The 25,750-nt window shown below is 37.3% G+C and overlaps 1 protein-coding gene and 1 long non-coding RNA gene across 4 annotated transcripts; one reads left to right on the top strand and one right to left on the bottom strand.

Annotated features, from left to right (window-relative positions):
- Positions 1-2,511: 2,511 nt before the first annotated feature.
- Positions 2,512-15,108, top strand: LOC122080012 (double-stranded RNA-binding protein 4-like). The gene is made up of 5 exons (XM_042646860.1): positions 2,512-2,740; positions 8,872-9,134; positions 12,102-12,312; positions 12,545-13,074; positions 14,762-15,108. The coding sequence occupies exons 1-4, from the start codon at positions 2,701-2,703 to the stop codon at positions 13,057-13,059; spliced, it is 1,029 nt and encodes a 342-aa protein (XP_042502794.1). The 5' UTR covers positions 2,512-2,700; the 3' UTR covers positions 13,060-13,074; positions 14,762-15,108.
- Positions 15,109-17,379: 2,271 nt separating this feature from the next.
- Positions 17,380-23,116, bottom strand: LOC122080013. Of its 3 annotated transcripts, none has more exons than XR_006140583.1 (4): positions 22,732-23,116; positions 19,979-20,412; positions 19,749-19,862; positions 17,380-17,855 (listed from the first exon to the last, which is right to left on the bottom strand). It is a non-coding gene; the product is annotated as an uncharacterized LOC122080013 (long non-coding RNA). The 3 variants fall into 3 exon arrangements; XR_006140584.1 differs by having other exon boundaries at positions 19,979-20,387; XR_006140582.1 differs by lacking the exon at positions 22,732-23,116 and having other exon boundaries at positions 19,979-20,601.
- Between the last annotated feature and the right edge of the window lie 2,634 nt (positions 23,117-25,750).

The following is a 25,750-nucleotide window of genomic DNA, read 5'->3' as shown; positions in this document are numbered from 1 at the left end:
TTGGTTGCAAAGGATATTAAAGGGAAGGGTAGTGACATTTTTTAAATCCAACAAAGAAATTTTAGTAATCATTGCAATTATGTAGACTACTTAAATTTCTTTCCATATTTAGTAAAGTTTTTTTAATGTAATTTTTTATTTTATTTTTCAATTTCAAAGGGATCTAATGCAAAGTAAAGTGCATTTTTATAACCAAATATGACATGATTTAGAGTTAGTAATATAATCATATTAGGAAATTATTACAGAAGTTTATTTTTAAGGGTTGAAAGTTTTACTTCTCTTTCCTTTAATTTCCCTTGCAATTAAGTAGAATCTTTGTTTCTTCCCGCAAAAATGCAAAAAAAATGCTGGATTTGTGTCGTAAAAATTTTTCAATCTGCAGATTTAGTTGGGCAATCTCAAATGGTGATCTGGTATTCTAACTCTTGGGTTTCCTCGAAAATGGTTTTGATTGATAATATATCAAAATTCAAACTCAAAGTCCACGCATCCTCCCATTTATTGATGTGACCCATTCATATATGTCCTCGAACCCTCTTAGTAGTCTCTGCCATGGTAGTTTATTAGATGCTTTTGTGTTTTTTTTTTCCTTCCAGAAAAAGAGACAAGTATCATTAACTAGTGGCATAAATATGTACTACGCTTATTGAACAGCATAATTTTTAGACCTGTCACAAAAAGCTATATCCCTTCAGTTAGAACAAAGTTTCAGAAGAAGCGCGTGACAAGGCAAACCCCATTCACTGGTTCAGGTAGAAGATGTAAATTGTCTTTGGTGTTAATGTTGCCAAATATGGCCAGGGGAGAGGGTTTCCCACGCTGCTAGCATGGAAAGAAATCTACATGGCACACCCGTTAGTGTATTGAAAATGATATCAACCATGAGGAACCTATATTTTCAACATAGATGAAATTAAATAAATATAAGTGAAACTCTCACTTTTCGTGATGGGAGTTACAAGACGTGCAAAATAATACTGTTCGTTGAGACTTGGCCAGTGAGTAGAGGATCTATAGATTTACTTATCTAAAATGTTTCAGCAAACAAATTTTTTTTTTTTAAATGCCAAGAAACTTGTTCACTTATATTGTTTTTGGGAGAGGGTTTGCTACGATGATGCCTAAGTGCAATTTCCCACCAACAAGGGGATAGGAAATCGATTCATCCAATACGAGAATTTAATGAGGAGAGAAAGTGCGGGTACACAAATTAGATTTGAATGCTAGCATTGAGACAATTTTTTCTCCATTATTGGCTGGCTAACTCCTTTTCTTGTTATAGGAAAAGGCCTGAGTTTTCCTAAGGTCACATTGTGGCCCATTGAACATGTACAACAGGAAGGAGAGAGAGAGAGAGAGAGAGAGAGAGAGAGTGATGGGAGTCACATTTGGACTATCCAATTCAGCCACCAATGAAAGAAAACTTTGCTCTTAGCCTAAACTTGCCAATTCGTCACAATCTAGAAATTTATTGAATTGATCTAGTTTTATAAAGGAATGATTCATCTCTAGACTTCTGGTAGCTCCCCTTTCCTCTCTCTCTCTCTACTCCCACCCCCTGAAATGTTCTATTGGCTTCTTGAGATAATTCCTTTTCTAGACGCACTGGTTAGGGATTTAAATCCTTTTCAGTCAGGGGTGACTAGAGAAAGATCAGTCAGACAAAAAATAGGAGAGAGAGAGAGAGGCTTATTCTTCTAGCAAAGGATGGGCTTGATCTTCACATGAGCTGAAATGAGCGGTGATTAATCCATACTGATAATAAACCTTGTAACGGGTTATTAATCAACTTCTTTCTGGTTTATGAATTAAAAATTGATTATTAACAGATTCGATTTTGGTTTAAACCAATACCATCTTGAATCGAACCAATAAACCATTTATGAACCAATTCCGATTTACATCCTTCTTGTATTGGTAATATTGGTGACCCCTGTTTCAATCGGAATTGAATTGGTCGAATCAGTGGATTTGAATTAGTATTGGCCATAACCATCCTGTTATGGACGTTCCAAAGTGATCAATTCTGTAGTTTTTGGGACCATATTATCTCGTAAAAATTTTCTACAGAAGGCAATAAGCATCCAACGAAAACTGGGGGTATATGTCAAGATTCTCTTAACTGTCGCTCATCGTTCTTGTATTGGTCATTGGTGACCTGTTTCAATCGGGATAATGGTCTCATCAGTGTATTTGATTCGTAGGCCATAACCATGCTTTTATTGGCGTCCGGATGATAATTCTGTAGTTTTTGGGACCATATTATCTCGTAAAAATTTTCTACAGAAGGCAATAAGCATCCAACGAAAACTGGGGGTATATGTCAAGATTCTCTCAACTGTTTGACCTTCACTGTCGCTCACCGTTCACCGGTCATTGGTCACCGGATACAATATCAGGATAACGGTATCGGCAGTATGTGCGATAACTAGAAAAAAACCATGCTTATATTGGCCCCCACCGTTCCAGAGCCGCACTTCGGATCCCCTCCGGAGGGGTTGGAGCGTTGGAGGGTCAGAGAGGATCCGGATTCCGAACGCGTACGCGTACGGAGTTGGCGTTTCCCATTTGTTTTTTTTAAATAATACTTAGTCGTTTATTTGGTCATATGTTTCGCGTGCCACTGCGGAGTGCGGACCGTATTAGAGCAGTTTGCTTCTCAAACGTCAAATTTTGGCGTCCGAAGAACAGAGGGAAATGGCAGAAGCATCAGCGATTACGACAATCTGGAAACTAGGTGAGCAACTCACCATTTGAGCCCTTCCATATCTGCTAGAAATGTTTAGATGAAATATAGTGAATTGAGCTCTTGGTTTCGTCTGGTTAGCTCACGTTTGTGGTTGGTTTTGATTTTGTTAAGGGTTTTCCGTTAGTAGAAATGTAGTTGTTTGTGATCTTGGTGTCGTCTGGTTAGCTTGCGCTTGTGGCTGGGTTTGATGTTGTGAAGGGTTTCCATTTGGGAGAAACGTGAACCGAGGAACCTTCAACGGAATATCTTCTTTATTTGCTTATATTTGATCTCTTGTTTGATATATCTTATTTATTCATCGTATTGTCTGTTTCAGCTCTCACTGGATTTTGTTTTCTTACGTTAGGGAAGGGGTATGAAGCGTATTCTTGTGAAAATAATTCTCTTTTTATCAAGAGAGAATACTGTAGAAATTCACTTCTTTTTTGTGTGTTGAGGTAGTGAAGGATAGAGAATTTGTCTCCCCCTGGTCCTTTCTCTTTCTCTCTCTCTCTCTCTCTCTCGGGTTTTGGTTTTAATTTTGTTTGGTCATTTTGCTAGTAAAATCCCTTGCTCTTGCGTTTCATTCTCTCCTCTGCATGGTATTGAGTGCTGACGTATTAGCATTCCTATTTTTTTTGACTTGATTCTGTTTTTGACACCGGAGAATGGTCCACTTTTGTGTGCATTACCTGTTGAGAATTGAAATAGAAATCGATTATCTTATGCTTACTTGAAGCATATTTTGTCTTCCCTCTTGTCATATTTCTTTCTTTTTGTTCTCATTTTTTTTTTTTTTTTTTTTTTTTTCTCATTCTTTGCTCTTTCCATCTCGCCCCACCCTCGCCCTCGTCTCACCCTGCTCTCCCTGCTCTCCCTCTCCCCTCTCTCCCTTTTTCTTTGTTGTGTGAGGTTCAAGTCTTCAAGTGAACATATGAAGAGATTATATGTGGTTTTGACATAAAGGATACATCCTCATAGCTTGGACCTAATATTTTAGATTGGCAGCAAGTTGACCATTAAAAATTTTATTTATGATGACTCTGCAGACATTCTTTGCCCATTCGTAACTAACTGTAAATATGAGATGGGAGGAAATGTTTTGATGACATATTATGCTAACACCAACATTTGATTTTTTTACGTGATTTGCTGAAAATCTAGTTCTATGAATGTCTGGGCAGGTATTCTGTTTCCATTTGGTATATCATCTGCCATCAACATCTTTTGGTGTGTATATTTAATTCCTGTGTGTGTGCATTGTCCACTTGTTCCTTATGGTCATAGACCACATGTTAATGGCTAGGTCTGCAAATGTGGGCACACTTAGTTTAAAGGAATGATTTTGTTATCTAGTTACCGAGTTTAATACGGTTTCTATTTATTTTTAGTTGCTATTTTTATGTTTTTGGAGTTATATAAGAGTGCAATCACCCAATGACAGATTAGAGTTGAATGTTGAATGAATTGATTTGAGTTGCTGTTGTGAAGCCAATGCTGGCCTTCGCCCTTCTTTCCTTTCCTTTGTATTGTCATCAACTTCTTTGATCTCTCTCGAATCAAGGGTGGTATTCCTTTTTCTTCCTCGGCCTTTCTTCTAGTTCTCTCTTCTTGCCATTATTTGCCCTTTATTAGCTATGCACTGTTTTGACATAACACTGGAATCAGCAAGAGAGAAATTTCTCTTTCATCGTGTTGCTTTTCTTCTTGAAACTTTGGGCCTTGATTGGGGGGGGGGTATATAGGATGAACCCTAGCTTCAGATTACACATCCCTTTTAATGGGATCTCAAGAAAACCCTAAAACAGAATTTAGGTCAACAATAGGGTCAAAGTCGACCTTATCTGAAGGTCAGGTTCTGGCCTCTGTTCATAAACCGTTATACTCAATAATCCCCCAAAACACTGCATTGTTCTAACGGTCAGATTTGAGTCAACAGTGAAAATTTGAAAATGTAACCAAAGTTTTGGAGATTTCTTGCATCAGTAGATCAAGGGATCAGATGAGCACAAAAGGTTAGTCAAAGGACCCTTCTAGGAGGCCCTTTATAACCCAAGAGATGAGGACAATCTGCTGGCCAGATCCCTAATATCACCCCTAATATCACCAATGTTGACTTCGCAAAACAGGGCCCAAACAGGGCTGGCGCCAACTTCTAGTTGGTGGGTCTATACTGTGATTTAAATCCCCATATAAGCAGCATATAAACAACAATTAAAGTTAATGATCAACCCTTCCAAACTCAGGTTAAATCAACTTCAGCAATCACTATAACAGTAGATGAAATAACACTTACTTGAGAAGAGGAAAACAAGCTATGGAGAAGGGGATGGGATCTTTGATTTCCCATCAACAGACCTAGATCAGAATCTCTCTAATCACAAGAGTCTCTCACTCTTCTCTGAATTTCACAGCTGCTGACTTTCTCAGCAGCAAAAGAGGCAATGCCATATTTCATTCACTAAATCGTTGGATGGTCAAATAACCTACAATCCGTCTATTTAAAATAAAGGACTCCCTAGCTAAGTAAGAAACTTGCCTAACCAATCTACATAACCAATAAGAAACTTAAAAGAAAAAAGGACATTTAAAAGGAAACACTCTACACTAGGTAAAGGCTTTTAATTTAAATAAAACAGCTTAACAACTGAAATAAAGACTCATAACCAATATCATAGGCCCAGTAATGTAGGGAGAGCTAGGCTGCAAGAGAACTAATGTAGACTAGGATAGGGGTCTAACCAAGTCTCAGCTTCAGGATCTTTTAATCTAAGAACAACTTCATAACCTCCACAATAATCCACAGCAGATTGATTTGTTTGGCAGTAGTAGAACCTTGATAATAAAGCTTGAAAAGAGAAGAATAAAACACTTGAAAGGAACCTCTTGGGCTTCACACCGCGAAGAGTCAATTGGATCAAACACCAATTCCTTCAGCCTTGATCAAACACAAGACAAATCTCCATGACGAAGACAATAGCAGCAACCATTAATTTGTTTTTCAAAATCATCTAGGCTTTTAGGAGCCTCATCTTCTTTATTTATAATGTTAATGGGGGAGGGAATTACAAAATAGTAGGTTCCTCAAAAAGGAAACCAAATATTCTCCTAATACAATAGTTACTAAAAACTGAAATTAGAAACTAGTTGAAAAAGAAAACTAACTACTAATGACTTGACTCAATTAATAACTTGACTCCTAAGGAAACAAATATAACTCAAATCAAGCCCAACTAAAAAGGAAACTAATGAAAATGGAAACTAACTAGTAATCCCGTATTCAATCTTAGACCCCCCCTTTTAGACCCATAAAAGTGGTCTATTACACTCAAAACACATGGGATCAAAGGTCCAACATGTATGGAACCCAACCCTAAGCTTATTCCTAATAAAATAAGCCTATTTTGGTAATTAATCTGCATCAAGAACAACACTAACTAACCTACAGTAGACCAGGATTGAAGTGACAAAAACTGAATGTATGATCATAATATAGAAATTACAATACCTTAAGAACTGGCCAATGGATGGGCCTGTTAACACAACCAAAGGGAGGTCCTTAAGGTTGTTTTAAGTACCAAAAAATTCAAAAACATCTACTGACATACCGGTGGACAGAATAACAATTGAAGAACAAAAGAAAGAAGAAGAAGAAGAAGAAGAAGGGGATAGGGGACTGTTTCTCACCAACGGCCTCTCACCGCCACTGCATCTCACGACTTCCAAGCTGAAGCTTTTTTTTTTTTTTTTTGGGGGGGGGGGGGGAATAGTCCCCCTTCTTATATTAATGATAGATAAGTTAATTATGAAACGGATGGGGGAAGAACCTCCCTCCCACATGCAAGCCATAAGGCTGCCAAATCCAAACAAATCCCTCCCCTTTTACAAAATAGGAAACAAATAAAATTGTAACTCCTACTTTCTAAAATTGAGAACTGGAAATAGAAACTAAATCTAAATACTGCTAATACATGATTGAGAACAAGAAAAATAGAAACTTATCAAAATTGAAAATAGATAGTGTGAGGAAAAATTTCTGCAATTACTCTTCCTTGCAAGCTGGCATGGGCCCCACAACATTCTAGTTACAAATCGAGTAGTTGGAGGTTGATCTAGAGATTTGTGGGATAGCTACCTCCTGAAATTTCAGGTCAAACAGAGATCTATTGAGAGAGTTTGTTCAAGTGAAAGCAAGGAGGCAAGTTTCCAAAATTTACAAGGACTGACTTCCCTTAATCACACAAAACCCCTATTTTTAAACTTTAGTCCTGTTTATTCCCTCTCTTCTTTGGCTTCCAGAATAGTCATTCTCTTAAAATTATAATTCCAGCTATATCCAAGATACTATTTACTTACTTTTAAGGATCTATTAGATAAAGAAGGTGACATAGATGATGATGTTTTACATAGAATCAAAGTGGGATGGATGTAGTGGGGAGGTGCGTCCAGTGTGTTGTGTGATCGGCGTGTCCCTTTAGAAGCTCAATGGAAAATTCTATAGAACCGTTGTGCAACCAGCCATGATGTATGGAGCGAAATATTGGGTGGTTAAGAATTGTCATATAGAGAAGCTATGTGTAGCTGAGATGAAGATGTTAAAATGGATGTGCGGAGAAACACGAAAGGATAGAACAAGGAATGAGTATATTAGAGCTGATTTGGGAGTTGTCCCAATCAATGACAAGCTCCGTGAAAGTCGTTGGAGGTGGTATGGATATTTTCAAAGGAGATCTAAGGATGCCCCCAATAAGAAGGTGTTATTTGATTCGGATTGATGGAGCTAAAAGAGCTAGGGGCAGACCTAAAATGACCATAGGAGAAGTGGTGAGGAAGGGCATGCATAGTCTCGGTCTGGTCCCAAGTATGATCTTGGTTAGAGCCTATTGGAGGGCAAGGATCCATGTAGCTGACCTATGTAGTTGAGTTTCTCCTGCTTTGTTGGCTGGGCCTCTTTCCCTCTTATTCTCTTCTACCCTATTTTTCTTTCTTCATCTCGTCATTTTTCATCCCTCCCTTCCCCTATTTTGTCTGGACTTGTTCGTATTTTGTTCTTTTTATGGATCCATGTAGCCGGCCCCATTGAGTTGGGATAAGGCTGAGTTTGTTGTTGTTTTTGCTTATGAAATTACGGATTTTCCTCTGAACCCTTAATTTTAGTTCTATTAGTTTGGTGGGCCCATAGGAAATCCATAATCAAGGTTATTGAACTCAAAATCACATCATGGAATCTTTGACATGGAAAGTTAGCCACTGCATGCACTAAGCTGACCAGGAGTTCCATGGGAGTTTGGGCAGTTCAAGCCTATGCATTTTATAATTAAGCAATTCCATGGTTTCCCAGAGTAGACTTGCATTTGATTTTAGGCCAGATAACCATCTATTAAAAGGAATTACATAATATGCTTCATTATTATTTTTGAGGTCATTAGTATGTGTATTACTCAATTCTGATATATGTGCTTTTCAGACTGTCAGTTACTAAACTATACATATAATTTTGTATTGGAAATGACAAATGAAGTTCGATGTATTTTGGGCCTCTACTGGCTCTTGGAATTCTACGTCATGCAAAACTTGATGCCATTCAATTTTAATAGAATAAATTATTCAATTCAAGGTGTTGTTTTAAATTCATCTTTGAATCAATTATATTCAAGGCCTTTCAATGACCTTAAAGCCACACTTTCAACTCTTCTCTTTCCTCCAACCAATTTATTCTCTTGTCCATGTCAATAAGTTTAGCTTGCTAGACCTCTTTACAGTTTGGATGATGTTTTTCTGTCACATGATTTAAACAAACGCTTTGCTTGTTACCATTTGTTGCTTGCTCAACTTCACTTCGAGGTTTGAATGCTTTGGACTTTCATTAATTCTTGTGCTTGTAAGCTATTGAAGTAATATGCGTTAATTAATAGCTTTTTTTCATCAAATAGGTTGTATTTCAGGTTTGGTTTGTATTATTAAATTATTGATGTGAATATATATTAGATGCATATACTACTTTTGCACAGTTTCTTATTTAAGATTGCAGGATTCATTACCCTTTAGCTGCAAATGCTATTAAAAGTTGTAGAGAAATATCTGCTATAATTTTTTATTGGTTGACACTAGCCCCATCTAATTTCATTTGGCTTGTGTAGGTTTGCCAGAACATGTATCGCATAAAAACCGCTTGCAAGAATACACCCAGAGATCTGCCATTCCACTTCCGGTATATCAAACTTTGAACGAAGGATCCTCACATGCTCCAAGGTTTAGAGCTACTGTTTTGGTTGATGGGGTTTCATACGTGTCATCCGAGACATTTTCACATCGTAAAGAAGCAGAGCAATCTGTTGCAAAATATGCCCTTGAGCGTATATTAGAAAAGATAAAGAGTGAAGGATGCCCTCTACTCGGTGAGGTATGTTCAGTATGTGTATTTGTTTTTATTGAATCGGATATGAATGCCTGATTTGCACTTGTACAAGTTCATTTGTTTGGCAATTTGGTTGAGTTGTATCAATTTAGAAACCCCTTTTCTTGTGGCTCAGTTGAGCTAGTACCAAGACATGAGCGGGGATTAGATTTAATTTTGACATTGCAATGGCATATCCTTTTTAAGTGTACAATAGAGAATTCGGATTTATCTTTAAGTGGACATTGGAGAGTTATAATTCATATTTGTTGATTGATATGGCAAATATACTTCGGAAAAGTTTGGGAAATTGTGAACTGAACGACTTGTTTCATTATCACAAATTCAGAAGGGACCAAGATAACTTTTTAAAAGGAGCAGAGCTCTCACGGGGGAAAAAAAAAGGCACATGCAAGGCACCATAGCTCCCTAGCACTTGAGAAGCAAGGCAAAGTGAGTGCCTTGCTGAACACAATTTGTTAAGAATATATAAGAAATATTATACTACTATGAGATGATGTATTCTATGCATAAATCACAAAGATGGTTTTATTTGTTTATTTATGGGAAAAAGAAGCATAAGTGGCAGTGCGGCTCCTACACTTAGACACAAAGTGGGGTGAAATGACCATCCCACCCCTCATAAAACCCAGAAATTCTACCCTGTTGATGTTTCCACGTGCATTCCCATTGGTCTCCACGCTGGTGTAAGGGCCATATTGTCTTTCATGGAACCCTCTCCCTCTATTTATTTTTTGTGGACACAGTTATAGATAGTTTATGATAGTTAACATAGTGTAATAACCCTTACCAAAAAAAAAAAAAAAAAAAACAGTGTAATAATGACACCAAGTAACTTTATTAAATTACTCATAGTCAACCACAAGTACATCATTCATGGAAGATTAAAGAAGTGTAAAATTTATTGCACATAGTTAACTCTCTCTCTCTCTCTCTCTCGCACACACACACACACAATTCAACACTATTCTCAAAGCTTCATAATTTACAGCTAGGAATCTTGTGATTTGATTCCCACACAAAACAAAATGAAATACCAGGCCTCCGTTCACAGTGGGGAAATGGGGGTTTCCTCCTTTCTCCTGAGATTATAGCATAAATTATAAAACTTGAGATTGAAATTGTGAACCAGGACTCAAACTTTGAATTGATCTAATAACCATGGTTCCCCTCCCCTCCCCTCCCCTCCCCCATTCTCTTTATTTTTATGTTTGACTTGCATGTAATTTATATAAAATGTTTTTAAGTGTTTTTCAGTATCTATAAGAAAGTACCAAATGGCGTATGACTTTTCTTTGCTTCCTGAATTTTTGAAAGAATACCTTTGATTTCTTCACAGTATTCAAATAAAAGTTGTGCTACTCTTCCTAATAATTTTATGACCAAAGTTCATCACTTCGAAATCTAAAAAATTTGATTTTACATTGGCTTGTTTGGATAGTCTCCTGTCATCTTGTGTTTTAGTTTAATTTATGTTTGTGCATTGTCATGTTAATGTGTGTGGGAGGGGTATTGTAAAAACTTTGTTAGTTTACATCTGATAATATAGAATTTTTGCATTTTCTCATTTTGTAGATATTTTGTGTTTGAATATTTTTACATATGTTTTGTCTATATCAAATTGAAACTGTTGACAGCACTGATTCTATACATAATTCTTCTTAAGTATACTCCATCCCTCCCTCACCCCCCCCCCCCCACCAAAGTAATAGGGTCGTGAATAATGTCAAGACCTACACAGGAAAAATCCCCTTGGTCTGGTGGATAAGGAAGAAGACCTGGTCTAGCGCACCTATTAGCCACTTGGAAAGATGATGTGACCATTTTGACCTCTAAAATAGAAAAGATATGTTCTGGATTAGCCACTTCTCTAATTTCATAGCGTAATTCAATCTAGTACCTTCCCATGTATTGGCATTTGTCCCTATGTTTGTCCATGCATGCCTACTGGTACTCCAATTGCTGCTGGATAGCTCCTAAATTTTCAATGTTTTGTTTTTCCACTTGGCAAACTCTATTAGGGCTGAAACTCAACACAAGAATCAGGGGGAGCATGTGGCAAAGATAAGCATGCAGACCTGGAATTTGTTTCTAGTCCACCAGTACAGGGACCTTGCCCCTATTAATGGTGGATGTATTGGAGATTATTGCTGATATGTGTAACACATCCCTATAATTGTGGTTGATATTTTTTTATTTATTTTTTCCCTTATTATTTACTTCACAATTTTGGACTTTCATAGGACCAAGAAAAAAATTCAAAACTTTACCTGTGTGTAAATCTCTGTAATAGCCAGAAACAAGTCAATTTTGAATAAAATACCTTTGTGGGAGCAATCTTGGTAGATATTTCAAATTAAAGTTGGAATTAAATGCCTTTTAAAATTCTCTCTGTTTGTGGCTTTGTTTAGTTGATTATCTTGGGATAAGCATTGTTGAGTTGATTATTAAGGACTTCCCCATTTCCTTTTTCTGATCATCAAGAACAATGGCATTATAAAGTTGAATCTGCGCTCAAATCTTTAATATGTTGTAAATTAGATTGTTTTTCAAAATTTGTTTTGCTTATTACTGTTTCAAATAATTACACTGGAGTGGATTAGTATGATTAGAAGATTGATGATCTTCTGAATGGTTAAAATGCTAATAATCTTTCTGTCATTCTGTGATTCTGATGAATGATGCTAATAACCTTCCTATCCGGCTGTGTAGCATTAATGCCTCCATGTGTCTATCTCTCTCCTCCCACAATAGGGGGTAGATATGTCATTTCATAAGAGGGAGGAGAGAGATAGACATAGGAGGCGCTGGTGTACGCTACACAGCCTGGCAGTGTTCTTTCTCCCTATCAAGGTATTCTTTTAAAATAGAGATTTTTTTTTTAATTTTTTTTAATTTTTTCGATCTTTGACATTGTGCTTGCTATCTAAATTTTTTGTTTATTTGTTGCAGGATACAACATTTTGCAAATCTATTCTGAACGAGTATGCACTTAAGATGAACATTGAGAAGTCTTCATATGAGACTATTCAATCAAAAGGACTGCTTCCAACGTTTTTTTCTTCCCTTTCTTTCAATGGTAAACTTTATACTGGTAGTGCAGGCCGAAATAAGAAAGAGGCTGAACAATTGGCTGCTCGTGCTGTTATCCAGTCAATTTTAGGTACCTTCTTTTTGTTCAGATGCATGCAGTACCTAATTCGTTGAAAGCATCTCTCTCTCTCTCTCTCTCTCTCTCTCTCTCTCTCTCACCACACACACACACACCACACACACACACACACACACACACACACACACACCTGCACACACACACCCCGCACACATTATATCCATTTATAAGTGAATCTACACTTGCCTATTGTCATGGAGTTAATTTCTTAATTTTTTTGTAGGTGAACCCAACTCAGGAACATGCCTTCCTGAGATCATCAAATCTAAAGGTAAACTTTATGCTGCAGTGCATAATATCAAGGATTCTGGCACCTCTACAAGTATAAGGAGAGAAGTTGGAGTCCTCCCAGGAACTGATGAGTTTCCAATGCCTGCAAATGCTAGAACATGTCAAGGACAACAAGGTGCTGTCCCAGTCCCAAATTCAGAGCCACATGGCCGTGAAATCAAAAAACCAAAGTGGGAACTTGTAAGTGAAACAACTACTGGTGGTTCTGTGACATCTTTCCCTGTTCCTCAGGCTGATCAGTCACATCCCAACCAAGTACATAATGAACTCCCATTCGAACAGCCTTATGCTGGGATTGTTAGTGGCAGTTCCCAAGGTGCAGTTGTAGTCCAAAATGAAGTTTCGCTGTCACAGCCTTCTGCTGTGGGAGGCAGTTCCCAGGGCACAGTTGCCACTACAGTTGCTGTGAAACACTCTCACCAAAAGAACAAGAGGAGGGCAGAATAGATCTCGAAATGAAGGGTATGTTGTCAAGTTCTTGCTTTTTGTTTCCGTATCATATTGGGCTCTTCGTCCCACCCACACACACCCCCCACCCCCCCCCCCCAAAAAAAAAAAAAAAAAAAAAAAAAAAAGAAAAAAAAGAAAAAAGAAAAGAAAAATAGTGCTCTTCGTTTGTCATATTGTGGTCATAGTTCTGTTAGGAAAGCAAAGGGTGTGGATAATCATGTTTCTTTTCACACATGCAGGCTCACATATGCATGGGAGAAGGCTTGGGCATGCTGCTGGGTGCCCAGCCTGTGTCAATCTCTCTCCCTCCCATTTAGAAATGACCCCATGCCCCTCCCCTCCCCCCCCCCCCCCGGTTGAGCTGCTAGCTCGAGGAAAGCTAGCAGCGTACCCCTCTGCCCATATGTATACAGACAAAGTATATAGAAGTTGCCAACTCGCACAATTGGTGAAGTCCAGGAAAAATATTGCGTTCACTTTCCCATGGCTCATTGGGGTTCTACTTCATAGTTCTTGTTCTAGGTTGTGCCCCATAACTGGGCCTGTGGTGGGGAAATGAGCGGCGTGTCTGTTGAAGTTATCCTCAAACCCTCTTTCAAACATGCACATATGCTGGAGCTTTTCACATCTCGGCTAAATCTTGTCATTACTGTACTTCGGCCATTGATGGCATATATTTTTTTAGGTTTCATTTTGGCACTATTTTGTTCACCATTCTGCTTGTGGAATTTAGCAACATGTCCATAAAGCTTTATCTCAAAACATACTGGGTTACAGAATATACAGACTGCCTGTCCTTAGCTTGCTTGGATTAGAAACAACATAAGATGCATTTTGCATCCCAAAACCGCCAAGCTTTTGAAAATATGGAATGCCTTCTATCGTCCTTTTAGCTGAAATTAAGGAAGAAAACAAAGAGAGAGTGGCTTGTAGTGACTAAATATGCCAATGCTCTTCGTGAAATGTTTTAATTTCGTCTGGTATCATTTGGGAGCTCATCTTTGGACTTGGACAGAAACCTGTCTACATTGGCTACTTAATTCCTACCTCCCTTTTTTCTGCCAGTGTCTACATGCGGGATAAAGGAATGTAGTACAATGAGCAGATTGAGTGGTATATACCATTTGCCAATAATGTTACATTGTATTTGTGGTTTTGTTATCTGGGATGATTATTTTTGTAGAACATGTTTTAACTCTCTAGGCTTGATTGTCCCTACAATATAGAAGTTATGTACCGTACCATTTATTACTTCATAAAACTTATCTTCCTTTAGTTTCCAAGAACAGAGACCTGCATTTCTAGCTCTTGATTTATGTTGATCAGAATTCAGATTACCCAAAAAAGAAGGGGTGGGGGGAATGGTGGTCAAGGTGTTGGTATTTCAAATGCTTCATTGTAAAGGAGCCATGAAATACTTACTATACAGGTGTGGAAGTCCTAAGCATTTAGTTTGTCATCCAAGAGTCATATTTTTTTTTACACTTTCATAAACTTCACCCACTTAAGAAAGAACTACAAGTCAGCACATAGTAGGCAAAGGCACCTGTATGTTCATTTTTTTTTCTGGTTAAGTTTATCTTGTGGACATAAAGTGGATGCATCGAGTATTCTAGCTCCTCTTTTGTGGTCTTCTAAAAGGTTTTAATCACATTCAATTTTGACATCATAGAGTAATTATTTCTTTTGAAAATTGCAGGTTACGGGCTGTGGCCACCATTAATCAGGCTGCTTCATGTTTTGTATCCCACTGAGTAGAGGTTGAGCAGGCTCCCACATTTTCTCCTGTAAGAAAGATGGTTTGCATCCCTTGACGCTTTTACATAGTGGCAGTCTCTTTCTCTTTTTTTTTGGTAGAAGTATTGGCAGTCTGACTGGAATGACCGATTCTGCATTGCTTGTTGGATGCAATAGAAGTATACCTGATGTTCATGTGTAATGAACTTCAATTTATATAGTTCTTGTTGGATGAAATAGATTTTCTTTTTCTCTTTGTTAAAATAGATAGTTGATTATCCAAAGAAAAATGAAAAACAGTTGATCTCACATTGCTAATCCGTGGTTACTGGTACTTGTTATGAGATCTGATCTTTTCATAACCTATTTTATTTGCTTTAAGTTTTTTCAATCTCCTGCTGTATCAACAGTTCAGCCTTACCAGTAAGGACATGGCAAGGCAGGGACACCCACATGGGCTTTTTTTTACCCGAACATCTTATCATAAATCTCCATCTCACAAACATTTCCATTTTGACAAATCTCACTTTTGTAGGTGAGGCACCTATGTCATTAACTTTCCATTAAAATGTCATTGGAAGTTTCTAGAATTTTCCCCACTAGTCTTTTACGGTTGAATTAAGTTTGTTTTTGAAACTTTGACCCATTGGATGGGTGGCGGTGGGGGTGGGGTTGCGGGTGCTGGTGCCTCTCACTCCCCTACGCACCCTATATGTACTGATACTCCCCTCGACTTAAACTCTCTTCTCCCTCTCCTTGTGATGCTTTTAAATGCCCATATTATCCTTCTTTTTCACCTGGTAACCACTAACCAGTCTTCTTCAAACACGAAAAGGCAACCTGCCCCACCCCACTTTTCTCCCTCCCCAACCCAATCAACGGTGCCCTCACCCACCCTCATCTTGCCCTTGCCCCGCAACTCCACCCCACCCAACCCAACCCAACCCAACCCAACCCAACCTCCTTAAGCTCTCCCTGGAGGCCTTACAAGAAACACCGATCAACTATTGTATATGAAGATGTCTCATCTTCCTTAGAAGATTCAGCTTATTCAGTTCCCATAGCGCAGAAAGTGGTCTACAGGGACTGCTGGAATAATGTTTAAGTGATTCAGTAGCTTGGTCCAAAGGCTCCTCCAGTCCTAGCGCAAATCACCGCAATAGTGCAATGCTTGGTCAAGACGAGAGTTGCTTTAAGATAATGGTATGGTCTGAAGAATTTCACCTGCAAGTAAGCTAAGGACAACTTTCATTGCTAAGGACAACTTTCATTATTATACCAGTAAAATGTCGTAGGCCAGTTGAAACAGTCCTGAACAAGAAGAAGAAAAAACGATGCAATTCTGCTTTCAGGTTATTTCCTGTACGGCTGTACCCAAAGGGATCTTTTTGCCGCTTCCTCTCATTATCCTTTACTAAGAAAGTGTGAAATCAGTTAATGAAAGAAAATCAAAATCTGCAGATCCTATCTGCCAACTATTCTTCTCCTCAGAGCACTAATCAAGAAACAGGCCCATAATGAACCAAGAGAAGTCAAAACAATGAGAAGCTATAAACTAGTGAAACCAAAGCAAAATTTGCATGCTATCTTCTGAAACTGGAAATCTTGAATGCCGTGTGCCAAAAGAAGAGGGTGGGAAGGGGTTGCAGTGGATGGGGTGGGCGGTTGGCGTTGGGAGGAAGAAGAAACGGTGGTCACTTGGTGTTTCTTCTTAAGAGAATAAAAATATATAAAAAAATCCATAAAGAAGGGATATGGGTAATGTGACTCATAGTAACCAGACAAAGAAGATTAGTTGGCTATGTTATCGCAATGAAAACCTTAATCCTATCACACACCACAGTTGGTGGGTTCCCCTGAAAGACAATCCTGGCACCGCTCCTGCATGGGAGCAGTGATTGGCCATTAGTACAATATCCCTTTTGCATTTCTACTATTACCTTGACTGAATAGAAAAGTCCCCAGCAGCATAGCCAATCCATTTGGTGAAATTGACAGCAAAAAATAGAAAGTGTTCTCACAACTTCAATTCTGTATTCCAGTTTATTTTTCCCAGAAACTTTTTACATATTTTGGTCTATCTCGCTATTCTGGAAGAAAAATCCTACATTGACATCCTTCCCTATCCAAACTGTGAAGCCACCATTGCTGAATAAAGAAACCCTAAATTGATGGAAGGATGAAAACCCCACCAGAGCAGAAAAGGCAATTCCTAGGCAATTACTCTGGATTGAATCCATTTGTTAGTTTTTTGGGATAGGAAAAGCCATTTCTTACAACTTGTTACCTTCTCAAAAAATTTCCTTTACATTACTCATTTTCCTTTCTTTTCTTGGAGATCAGGGTTTTTTTTTAAGGGGTGGGGGTGGGGCTAGAGGCTCCACAAAGTAATGCTGTTAATCCCTTCATAAAAAAAAAATGCTGTAAATCATAGAGCGGGATAGCCTTCCATTCTGTTTATTGTGTTCACAAATGACACACAATTCATTGAGCTGAGAAGCAACCTCCAAAATCATGAAACATACAAATAAGAAAGTCCATAATACAGCAAGAGGCAAAGTGCACTTCTGTGGCTCTATGTGACAATAAAAGCAGCTTAATTAATTGCGATTTATTACCATAAAATGTAAATTGCAGTTTAAGATATGCAATTTTTGTTCACAAAATTGCAGCCCTGCATGGATAAACAAGACCCCCCCCCCCACTTAAATGAATATTATCTCGCATTTCTTGAACATACACCATATCCACAGATTTTTAATACTGGAAACCCCACTTCTAATACAAAACTACTGGAGTCCAGTAGTAAAATGCAGTTGGGATTCTCTCTAACACAAACTGAAAGTACTTATCATTGTGGCAACTTCTGCTGTCAAGAAAGAGTTCATAATGCTTTGCTAGTTCTATATGTTCACTTTCCTTGATTGGTACCTATAAAACTTCAAAAAGCTTCTAAATGGTTGGCTGCGTACGTATCAATGCAAGTGGTGATGCTTGATCAATGGCTAACAACTCCCATCAAGCTGTCCATGAGAAAGAAGGTGTGCCATGTATTGCTGGAAAAACAAGGAAAATGAGGCCTATCAAACACCATGGCAACTTCAAAGTATTTATGTACATTAAGAATAAAAAATACAAAATGTGAAAAATTAAACAGTGAATGCATCGTAGAAAAATGTAAAAAGAGAGCCTATTACCATGCAACAAACTCTTTCTAAAATGGTTTATAAAAAGCTTCATCTTATCTTGATGTGTGGTCCACCTCTTATCATTCTATTAACAAAGGTCATCATTGTAAAAGTTGATACTGTCATCACCTAAATACTCGCAGTTGCTATGTCATAACGCCTTTTTGTGCTATTATTCTTTCGACATTTTTTAACACCATTTTAATAGTATTTAATTCTTTCTTTCAAAACAAATAAGCAACATTGACGGAGTTGAAATAGTGCCCACCAATCAGTGTATGCCACCACTTCTGATCATGATTCTGACTTATAAGGCAATTCAACAACTGAGTTCAAAAATGAAGTGATAAATGAATGCCTGCTATATCATATATACTTAAAAGTGCCAATGCCCACTAAAATCCAGGGTTGATTACTTTTATTATGATTATGACTCTTATGTGTTTAAAAATAATCCTTTTCTGCCAAAGTAGCTATGAGAAAATTCATACTTTCAAAGAATCCACGTCTTCATGTATAAATGCAATGTCAATAAACATGAGATGATTGCTACAGGTTAGCCTCTAATGCAAAGGAATAAGCCACCTCTAAAATGTTCTAGCAGAATGTATCTATCTGTATACTGACAACCACCTTTTATATGATTCAACATTGATATAGATGGGATTCTTGAGCAGTCACACAATGAATGGTAGCAACCAATGCTTCTGTCAAGGTGAAGTGTCCCCGATCAATATAAAATCTATAACCAGCCTCCACAAAAGAAAAAAAAAAAACTGCAAATTCTTACTTGAAAGCATCATGCCATTCTTTTGGTGTCATGAACTGACTTATATTCAAGCAAATCGTGCTAACAGCAGAAGCTACAAACAAGAACTAGACTATTCATTTAATGATAGCACAGAGATTGGAACAAGCTGAAGAGATCATTCTGTTGTTTTCTGGTGATGAATCACAAGTGACCTTAGACCAGTTATATGAACTAAAAACCACTCAAGAATGCCATGACTAGGCTATATTCAAAAGGCTTCCAAAAACAATCACACGTAAGTCCAAGAAAATTAGGGGACAGCCACAACCTAAGTTTATTGCAACAATAATATATTGACCACAAGATTTTTGTTCCACACAGAATCCTGCTACTGGCTCGGACTAAATAATTTTTCCCAACATTTGAGCTGCAAACCTGCCACCATTCTATACGAGAAAACCATTAGAGAGAGCACAAAAAGCTGTTCATTGAGGAGTTACTCTTCCCCTCCAAGAGGCAACCCTATACTTTATTCCTTCCTCTGGATCCAGAGATCAAAAGCATCAAGTTAGAATTTATATTTGCTCCCCTAATATTCCATGTGTTACATGCACCCTACTTGAAGTAAATCCATTCTCCAATCCTGTTAAAATCATTGTTGACAATCACTTCTGGTAATCCTTTTATTTATCCCCCCCCCCCACCCAAAAAAAAAAAACCCTATACATTTCCTGTTCAGCCGAGAGACCACCCTAGCCACTTTCCCTCTTTCGAGGCATTAGGCCTGCACCAAATTTTATACGCCAATTGATCCCAAGTTTGACTCACTTCTATAGGGCTTCAAGCTCCAGACATAGGCCTCAGTGTTACGAAATTGCAGAGAGACAAAAGGTTTTTGTTCCTAAGAGATCATTAGATTATAATTGCATCCAACAAAGGCTATGAGATAAGGAAAGAAGTACAAAAAACAAAAGATAATAGGTTTGTCTATATAGAGGTATCAAACTTACAGAATGGTATGCATAAGGAGGTTTCCTTTGACTTCAAAGTATAGCCATGATGCAGAATTCAATGGGACCCCACTCTTCGATTTCAAAACAATTGCCAAGTGCAGCTTTACATAACTGCAGACAAAACATAGTTTATCATCCATATCCAAAACCAGAAGGTCAGAAATCAAATGGTAAGCTGCCTGGGAAAAAGCCACAATAGAAGGCCTTCCTCAGGTTAACACGCATACTTTTGCAGTGTCAGTTAGCAGTCAACTAAGTAGCGTAAGTAAATGGATCCCGGTTGTTCAATCATTTGATAACCAGAGTCATTCTTTGATAAATTATCACTATGAGTCAGACTCAATAGAATTTGATCCATCCTTTTTTCTGTCGTTAAGGTGGAGAACTGAACCAAGAATTCTGGTCTAGTTCTGTAAGAAAGAATCAAAACAAACAAATAACCAAAATTAATGGGAGAACCATAAAATAGCTTCCTTAAACATAATGCAGAGCACTAAAATAACTCACGTAATGCTTGTGTAGGCATAGCTCAAGAGGAAGCAAAGCAATAAAATCCAGTGTAGGACATGATTCTCCTATATCCTCAGAATAGCTTTCAAAGTATTGAAAGCTTCATGATTTATCACAATTGTCCCCCTGATGATATTGCAGGAAAAAAAATCTAAAGATCCACAGAAAATCAAAGGAACAAACACATTCATGTGAGATGTGCTCACATAAGTCAATTATGAAAATATATAAATTAGGAATCAAGGAAAAGGTTGAGCTTCAAGATTTTTCTTTTTCCACTGATTGGAAGTGATATGGAATCTCTTGATTTTTTATTTTTATTTTTTTGTGGGGGGGGGGTGGTTGGGTTGGGTTGGGTTGGGTTGGGTTGGGTGGGGGGCAGTTGGACACCAGAAAAAGAATGTTCAAAGAAGAACTGAAAAAAAATTCAGTTCCTAGACATTGTCCATAACATGTTCTGAGCCAATTTCACATGTCTTATGCTAAAAGAAAACCATGGTAAGCTTTCACAAACACAAGAATACGAGTTCGAAGCTTCAACACACACACACACTATGGAATTTTCGAGAAGCTGGCCATGCAATGTAAATTGAGGATAGATAGAGGTTGAAACAATTCCTGTTCTAATGAACATGAGTACCAACTTGTACTGTTTGTTCCACCCAACAAATAATTTTATGTCAACTTAATTCTGGATCAGCATAAGGGAATGCTGAAGGTGGAGATTGAGAGACAGATTCAGAGAGGACCGTAAGTAAGAGTCTCAGATACAAAGCTTGAACAGATGAGATAAACAAAATGCGACCAATATGTGAAGATTGAACCTTAAAAATTCCACAACTACCAAATTGGCGAAGCTTCTGCCTCGGTTGCTATTGGGCTTGGCAATTTCTTGGTCTAAGCATTATTTCTTGATCATTTCCCCTGGCATGCATTACTCTTAATCTTCTACTTCATTATTATATGACCCTACTCCAACTCTATACATCAACAGCCACAATTTAAAACACACTAAAAAATAACAGGGAATAAACCAAAAGTTAAGAGCTAAATACCACAACCGGTAGGGTGACAGGTGGTTTTAGTATGTTAGGAGGTATTATTATTTCCAAATCCAATGCCTACATTGCATTTGGGTAAAACAGTAATTCAACAAATATTGAATAAGACAGTACTTGATGGTTCAAAGCGGATGAGCTGTCATTCCATAACAGCTTATTCGATCCAATTGTACTATGTAATATTCTAAAAGGCGATCTGAGTGAGCTGCAACAGTTCTGTCAAATAGTATTAAAAAGAATAAATCTTCAAATAAAAAAAAAAATTCAGAACTGAATATACTTCCAATCATTTGGACAAGCACACAAAACAGAGTCTTAACTTTTGGAAGGAGAAACAAGCATGTAGTGAAGTGGCTAACCAAGCAACCTAAAAATATAAACACACTGTGGAAGGAATGAGTGATCTTATTTTACTAGTCCAATAAAGTTTTTAGCAGTACATAACAACAGCAATTTTAAAAGTTCGTGCTTTCTGATCGCCGAAGTTCTATTAAAATCAACAAGAAACCAACAACGGGCATTAAAAACCAATGCAAAAATCAAGAAAAAAGCTAAAACAAATAGATCTTAATTCCTCTATTCTATTAGAATTCATTCATAATAATCCTACCTTCTACAGATATCAAGAGCACAAAAGAATAACTCCAAGAGAATAATCTCAGTATACAAGAAATAATCCGAAACTATATAAAAAATGGGAACCCAAGCAACCTCCACATATAATTAACCATGCGCCAAGGTGCTCTCATTTTACTCATTAAATTTTACAGATTTATTTATTCAGCAGTACATGACAATCACTAATTCTGAAATATTCTTTAATCATAAAAATTCTATAAACAAAACCAACAAAAGGTATTCAAAGTCTCTAACCATCAAAAGGAAGCTCAAACAAATAAAAATTAATATCCAAAATGTTCCCATCTGAATCCATTTATAATAACCCTAACTTCTTACATAACAAAAGCATAGAAACACAACAACCAAACAGAACCCGCTTCTCAAAACAGGGGAAGGGGGAGGGGGAGGGGTCTTCGCCGAGGGATTGAACAAGCTTGGTGCAGTTCGGTACTTTGTTCTGCACATCTGGGTCCTTCGAAACCCTGCGAAATTCAAGTACCGGAACTGCACCAAGCAATTTCAAGACATCAACGATCATATTGAATCATTAAAAAAGAAGTAATATAAAGAATTTGCTATCCTCTGTGAGAAACACTAAGGAACCCAACTTATACAGCTTCCTGGTTTTCCACATTTAGCCAAAAATTATTAGTATATAACGTGTTCCTTATTTCCTTTTCCCCTTTCCTCACAGAAAGGCTCAAAAAAGAGGGTAATCTAGAAGAATCCACTAAGGACGGCAACCAACAAACAGCAAGAAATCAGAAGTAACGTTAAATTCAACTTACCATGACCCAGGATTTACGGGGAATCCTACGCCACCACTTGCCCTCGTACTTGACCATTAGCAAAGTTTAGTCCTCTCTCTCTCTCTCTAAACCTCTGGCCTCCCCTGCCTTTATTTATACCCTTTACTCATTTTTATGTTCCATGCGAAATGGTGTTAAGCAGAAAAATTGTATCTTTCTTTCTCGTCTTAGAATGTGTAAGCATACTAACATGGGTGAGCTTCCAAATTTACATGATTGGAAGAGACCAGGAATCTACAGTCATAGCAGGAGGGTCTGTTTGTTTCTTTGTTTTCTTTCTCAGCCCTGTGGGGTCTCTTTGAAGACCATTTTCATATTCAGATTCTCTCTGTCGAAACAAAATTTATACAAGAAAAATGCTTGCCTTGTGGGTATTTCTTCTCACCCTTTCTTACATGGCCTTACACTGATGCATATACTCTCTCCAAAACAAAATATGGTCCGCCACTCCTCTACTGAAGGAGATTTTTTTTTTTTTTGGTTGGTGAGTTACTTGGATCTTTACTCTCTAGATGATTCTATTTCAAGTTTATAATTGAGTTGAGACCTAAGCTATGCATATCTTTCCTACCTAAATGAATATTCTATAAGTATATATGAAAATATTAGTACAATATGCATTTAAACATGATAACATGATTTTTTTATAAAAATTTGAGAGTAAAAATACAGACAAATATTTATCATGCAATAAATATAGCATCATCTAATAAACAAATATAGACTATAACTTTGTCAAAAGAAAACCTCATAATCGAAATAGACACAATATAATAGCTGAATACTTAATCCTATATTACATCCTACAACATTATCATAAAACATATTAAGTAACAATGTTATATCATCTCATCAAACATAAAAAGCAATGTATCATCTGTTATAGAATCATGAAAAAAAAAATTAAATAAATAAAAAATAATTGCTGTGATAAGAATATAAAATTGATAAAAATTAATGGTGCAACTTGATGCTTCTATTTTAAAGATCACTCAAAGTCGAAGTCTGATCCAAAGAGATGATGTAATGTGACTGTTGTGTTTAATAAAAAAAAAAAGAAAAAGATAAAAGAAAATGTAGAGAGCAAGAATCTGAGGTAACACACAACTCCAGCAAACAAATAGGAAAAAAATTTATATGAAAGAAAATGATTATTTGTTGGATTGGAATCTTTTAAGCTGTTCATAGCATGTATAAATCTTACTTCGTGGGATTCAATGATTCATATGGGAATAGAAAGGGATAAAATTGTTCTACTCCTATCGTAAAGATAAGGATTTACCCAAAAAGAAATAAAAAAGTATGGAACAGAAAAGTTGCATTGATCCAAGTTATCCAAATACCTTACATCATTCTTGGATCTTCTTTGATGTTGCCATTTTATGGTCCAAGATCAATGTAGGGCCTAAAGTAAGATTGTCTTCCAAAATATTCAAATGGTGCCTCTTGGCTTCTTCCCGTTTCCCCTTTGGAGCATGGTTGGAGTGGGACAAAATTGTCCTTTTTAAGTAAGAGCAAATCTTTGGTATCATTGGTTATTTTACTGATTTATGTTTGTATATTAAGGATTTTTAAGTTAGAATTAATTTTAAATCATACCATATTTGAATGCAAGGTGTTAGGTAATAGTATAGGCCAAGAACGACGTTGATATGAATATTGATATTGATTGGACGTATTAGTACGTTTTGCCCCTCAAAATACCTATACCTTGTTTTTTTTCTGAACCTTTTACCTTCCCTTGTATTGATACCATTGCTATAGTATCGGTATCATATCAATATTAAATCCCAGCAACACTAATATGTATCAGCCAATATGATCGATACAATATTGATACCTATAATAGTGTTTCTAGTTATGCTATCTAGCACTTTCGCTTGTATGTGACCTCTTCACATGAATCACGGTTACTTTCCTGTTTTTTTGGTGCCAATACCAAGGCGACTAGGTCAAGTAAGACCCACTTAGGGGCCAAACAAGGGACCCGTGTAGACCCATATTTATTCTAATATTACAATTACTGACAACCACTATTATTAAGAAAGTGGGGCTAGGGGTCAAACCATCAACCTTTGTTGAACTTACGCTACAACCTAATCGCCCAGCAGTCTGCCAATGAGATAAAAACTCAACCCCCGTTTCCTTCCATGTGGATTGCTGATTTGGCTATCATACTTGTTGGATAGGTGAAAATGTAGACTGATATCAATATGACCTGAAATTTGCTCTGAAATTTCATTCTCTTTTAAAGCTTATTCCTCTCCATTGTATTACACATTTCCGCATAAACTTGAGCACATGAATGGCAGCTAATATGAGCGATGAGAGTCTAAAAGGTTTTGATGCTAACTGTGCAACCATGTGGTGAGAAGAAGAAAAGTGCCTTTAAATTGGATAACTTTACGGTGGACAGTAGTAGACTGTAGAGGTTAAATCAGTTTCCCCCCCTAAGTCAAGCCTGAGCCTCTACAGCTGAAGCCCAAAATGGAGGCTTAAGATGGCCGGCATGACTTTTGTTGGTTTTGGTTGGTACTCTATCAATGTCACTGAAAAGTCATTAAAAGATGAACAAGACCAAGTTTTCTCATCAATGGTTGTGGTTGGTACTCTATCAATGTTACCTACGAATTCCCTTGACAGATGAGTTTAGAATTTAGATGATGTTCACATGGTATAGGGGAACAGTGGGGATATTATTGGCACTCTCATTTACATTTATTCTCTTTCTTGATCTAGACAATGTCATGCACTGATTGCCAGTTGGGAGAGTTTTGAATATTTCAAGTTGGGAATTTTATATTGACATTCATTTGTAAAAGACGAGAGTTTTTCAAAAGGGCAAAAGTTTTCTCTCCGTGAGAGACTCTTGTACCACAAATATAGGGGCATGCAAGGGTAAAAAAAAAAAAATAAACTTTTCAAACAAGTTGAAGGTCATTTAATGTAGTATTTAATGCAATTCATAAATTCGTCTCTTGTTGCTAGTCGCTATCCA

This window comes from Macadamia integrifolia, chromosome 5, assembly GCF_013358625.1.
Source record: "Macadamia integrifolia cultivar HAES 741 chromosome 5, SCU_Mint_v3, whole genome shotgun sequence".
NCBI classification, from domain to species: Eukaryota; Viridiplantae; Streptophyta; class Magnoliopsida; order Proteales; family Proteaceae; genus Macadamia; species Macadamia integrifolia.
The sequence above is the reverse complement of the archived record's forward strand: the minus strand, read 5'-3'. Positions and strand labels throughout refer to the sequence as shown.

What these genes read in the sequence shown, in the direction of transcription:
- LOC122080012 (XM_042646860.1), top strand. Translation starts at nt 2,701, where the DNA reads ATGGCAGAAGCATCAGCGATTACGACAATCTGGAAACTAG. An exon ending in TACGACAATCTGGAAACTAG is followed by an intron (nt 2,741 to 8,871) that starts GTGAGCAACTCA and finishes TGGCTTGTGTAG; the next exon opens with GTTTGCCAGAACATGTATCG. An exon ending in GATGCCCTCTACTCGGTGAG is followed by an intron (nt 9,135 to 12,101) that starts GTATGTTCAGTA and finishes TATTTGTTGCAG; the next exon opens with GATACAACATTTTGCAAATC.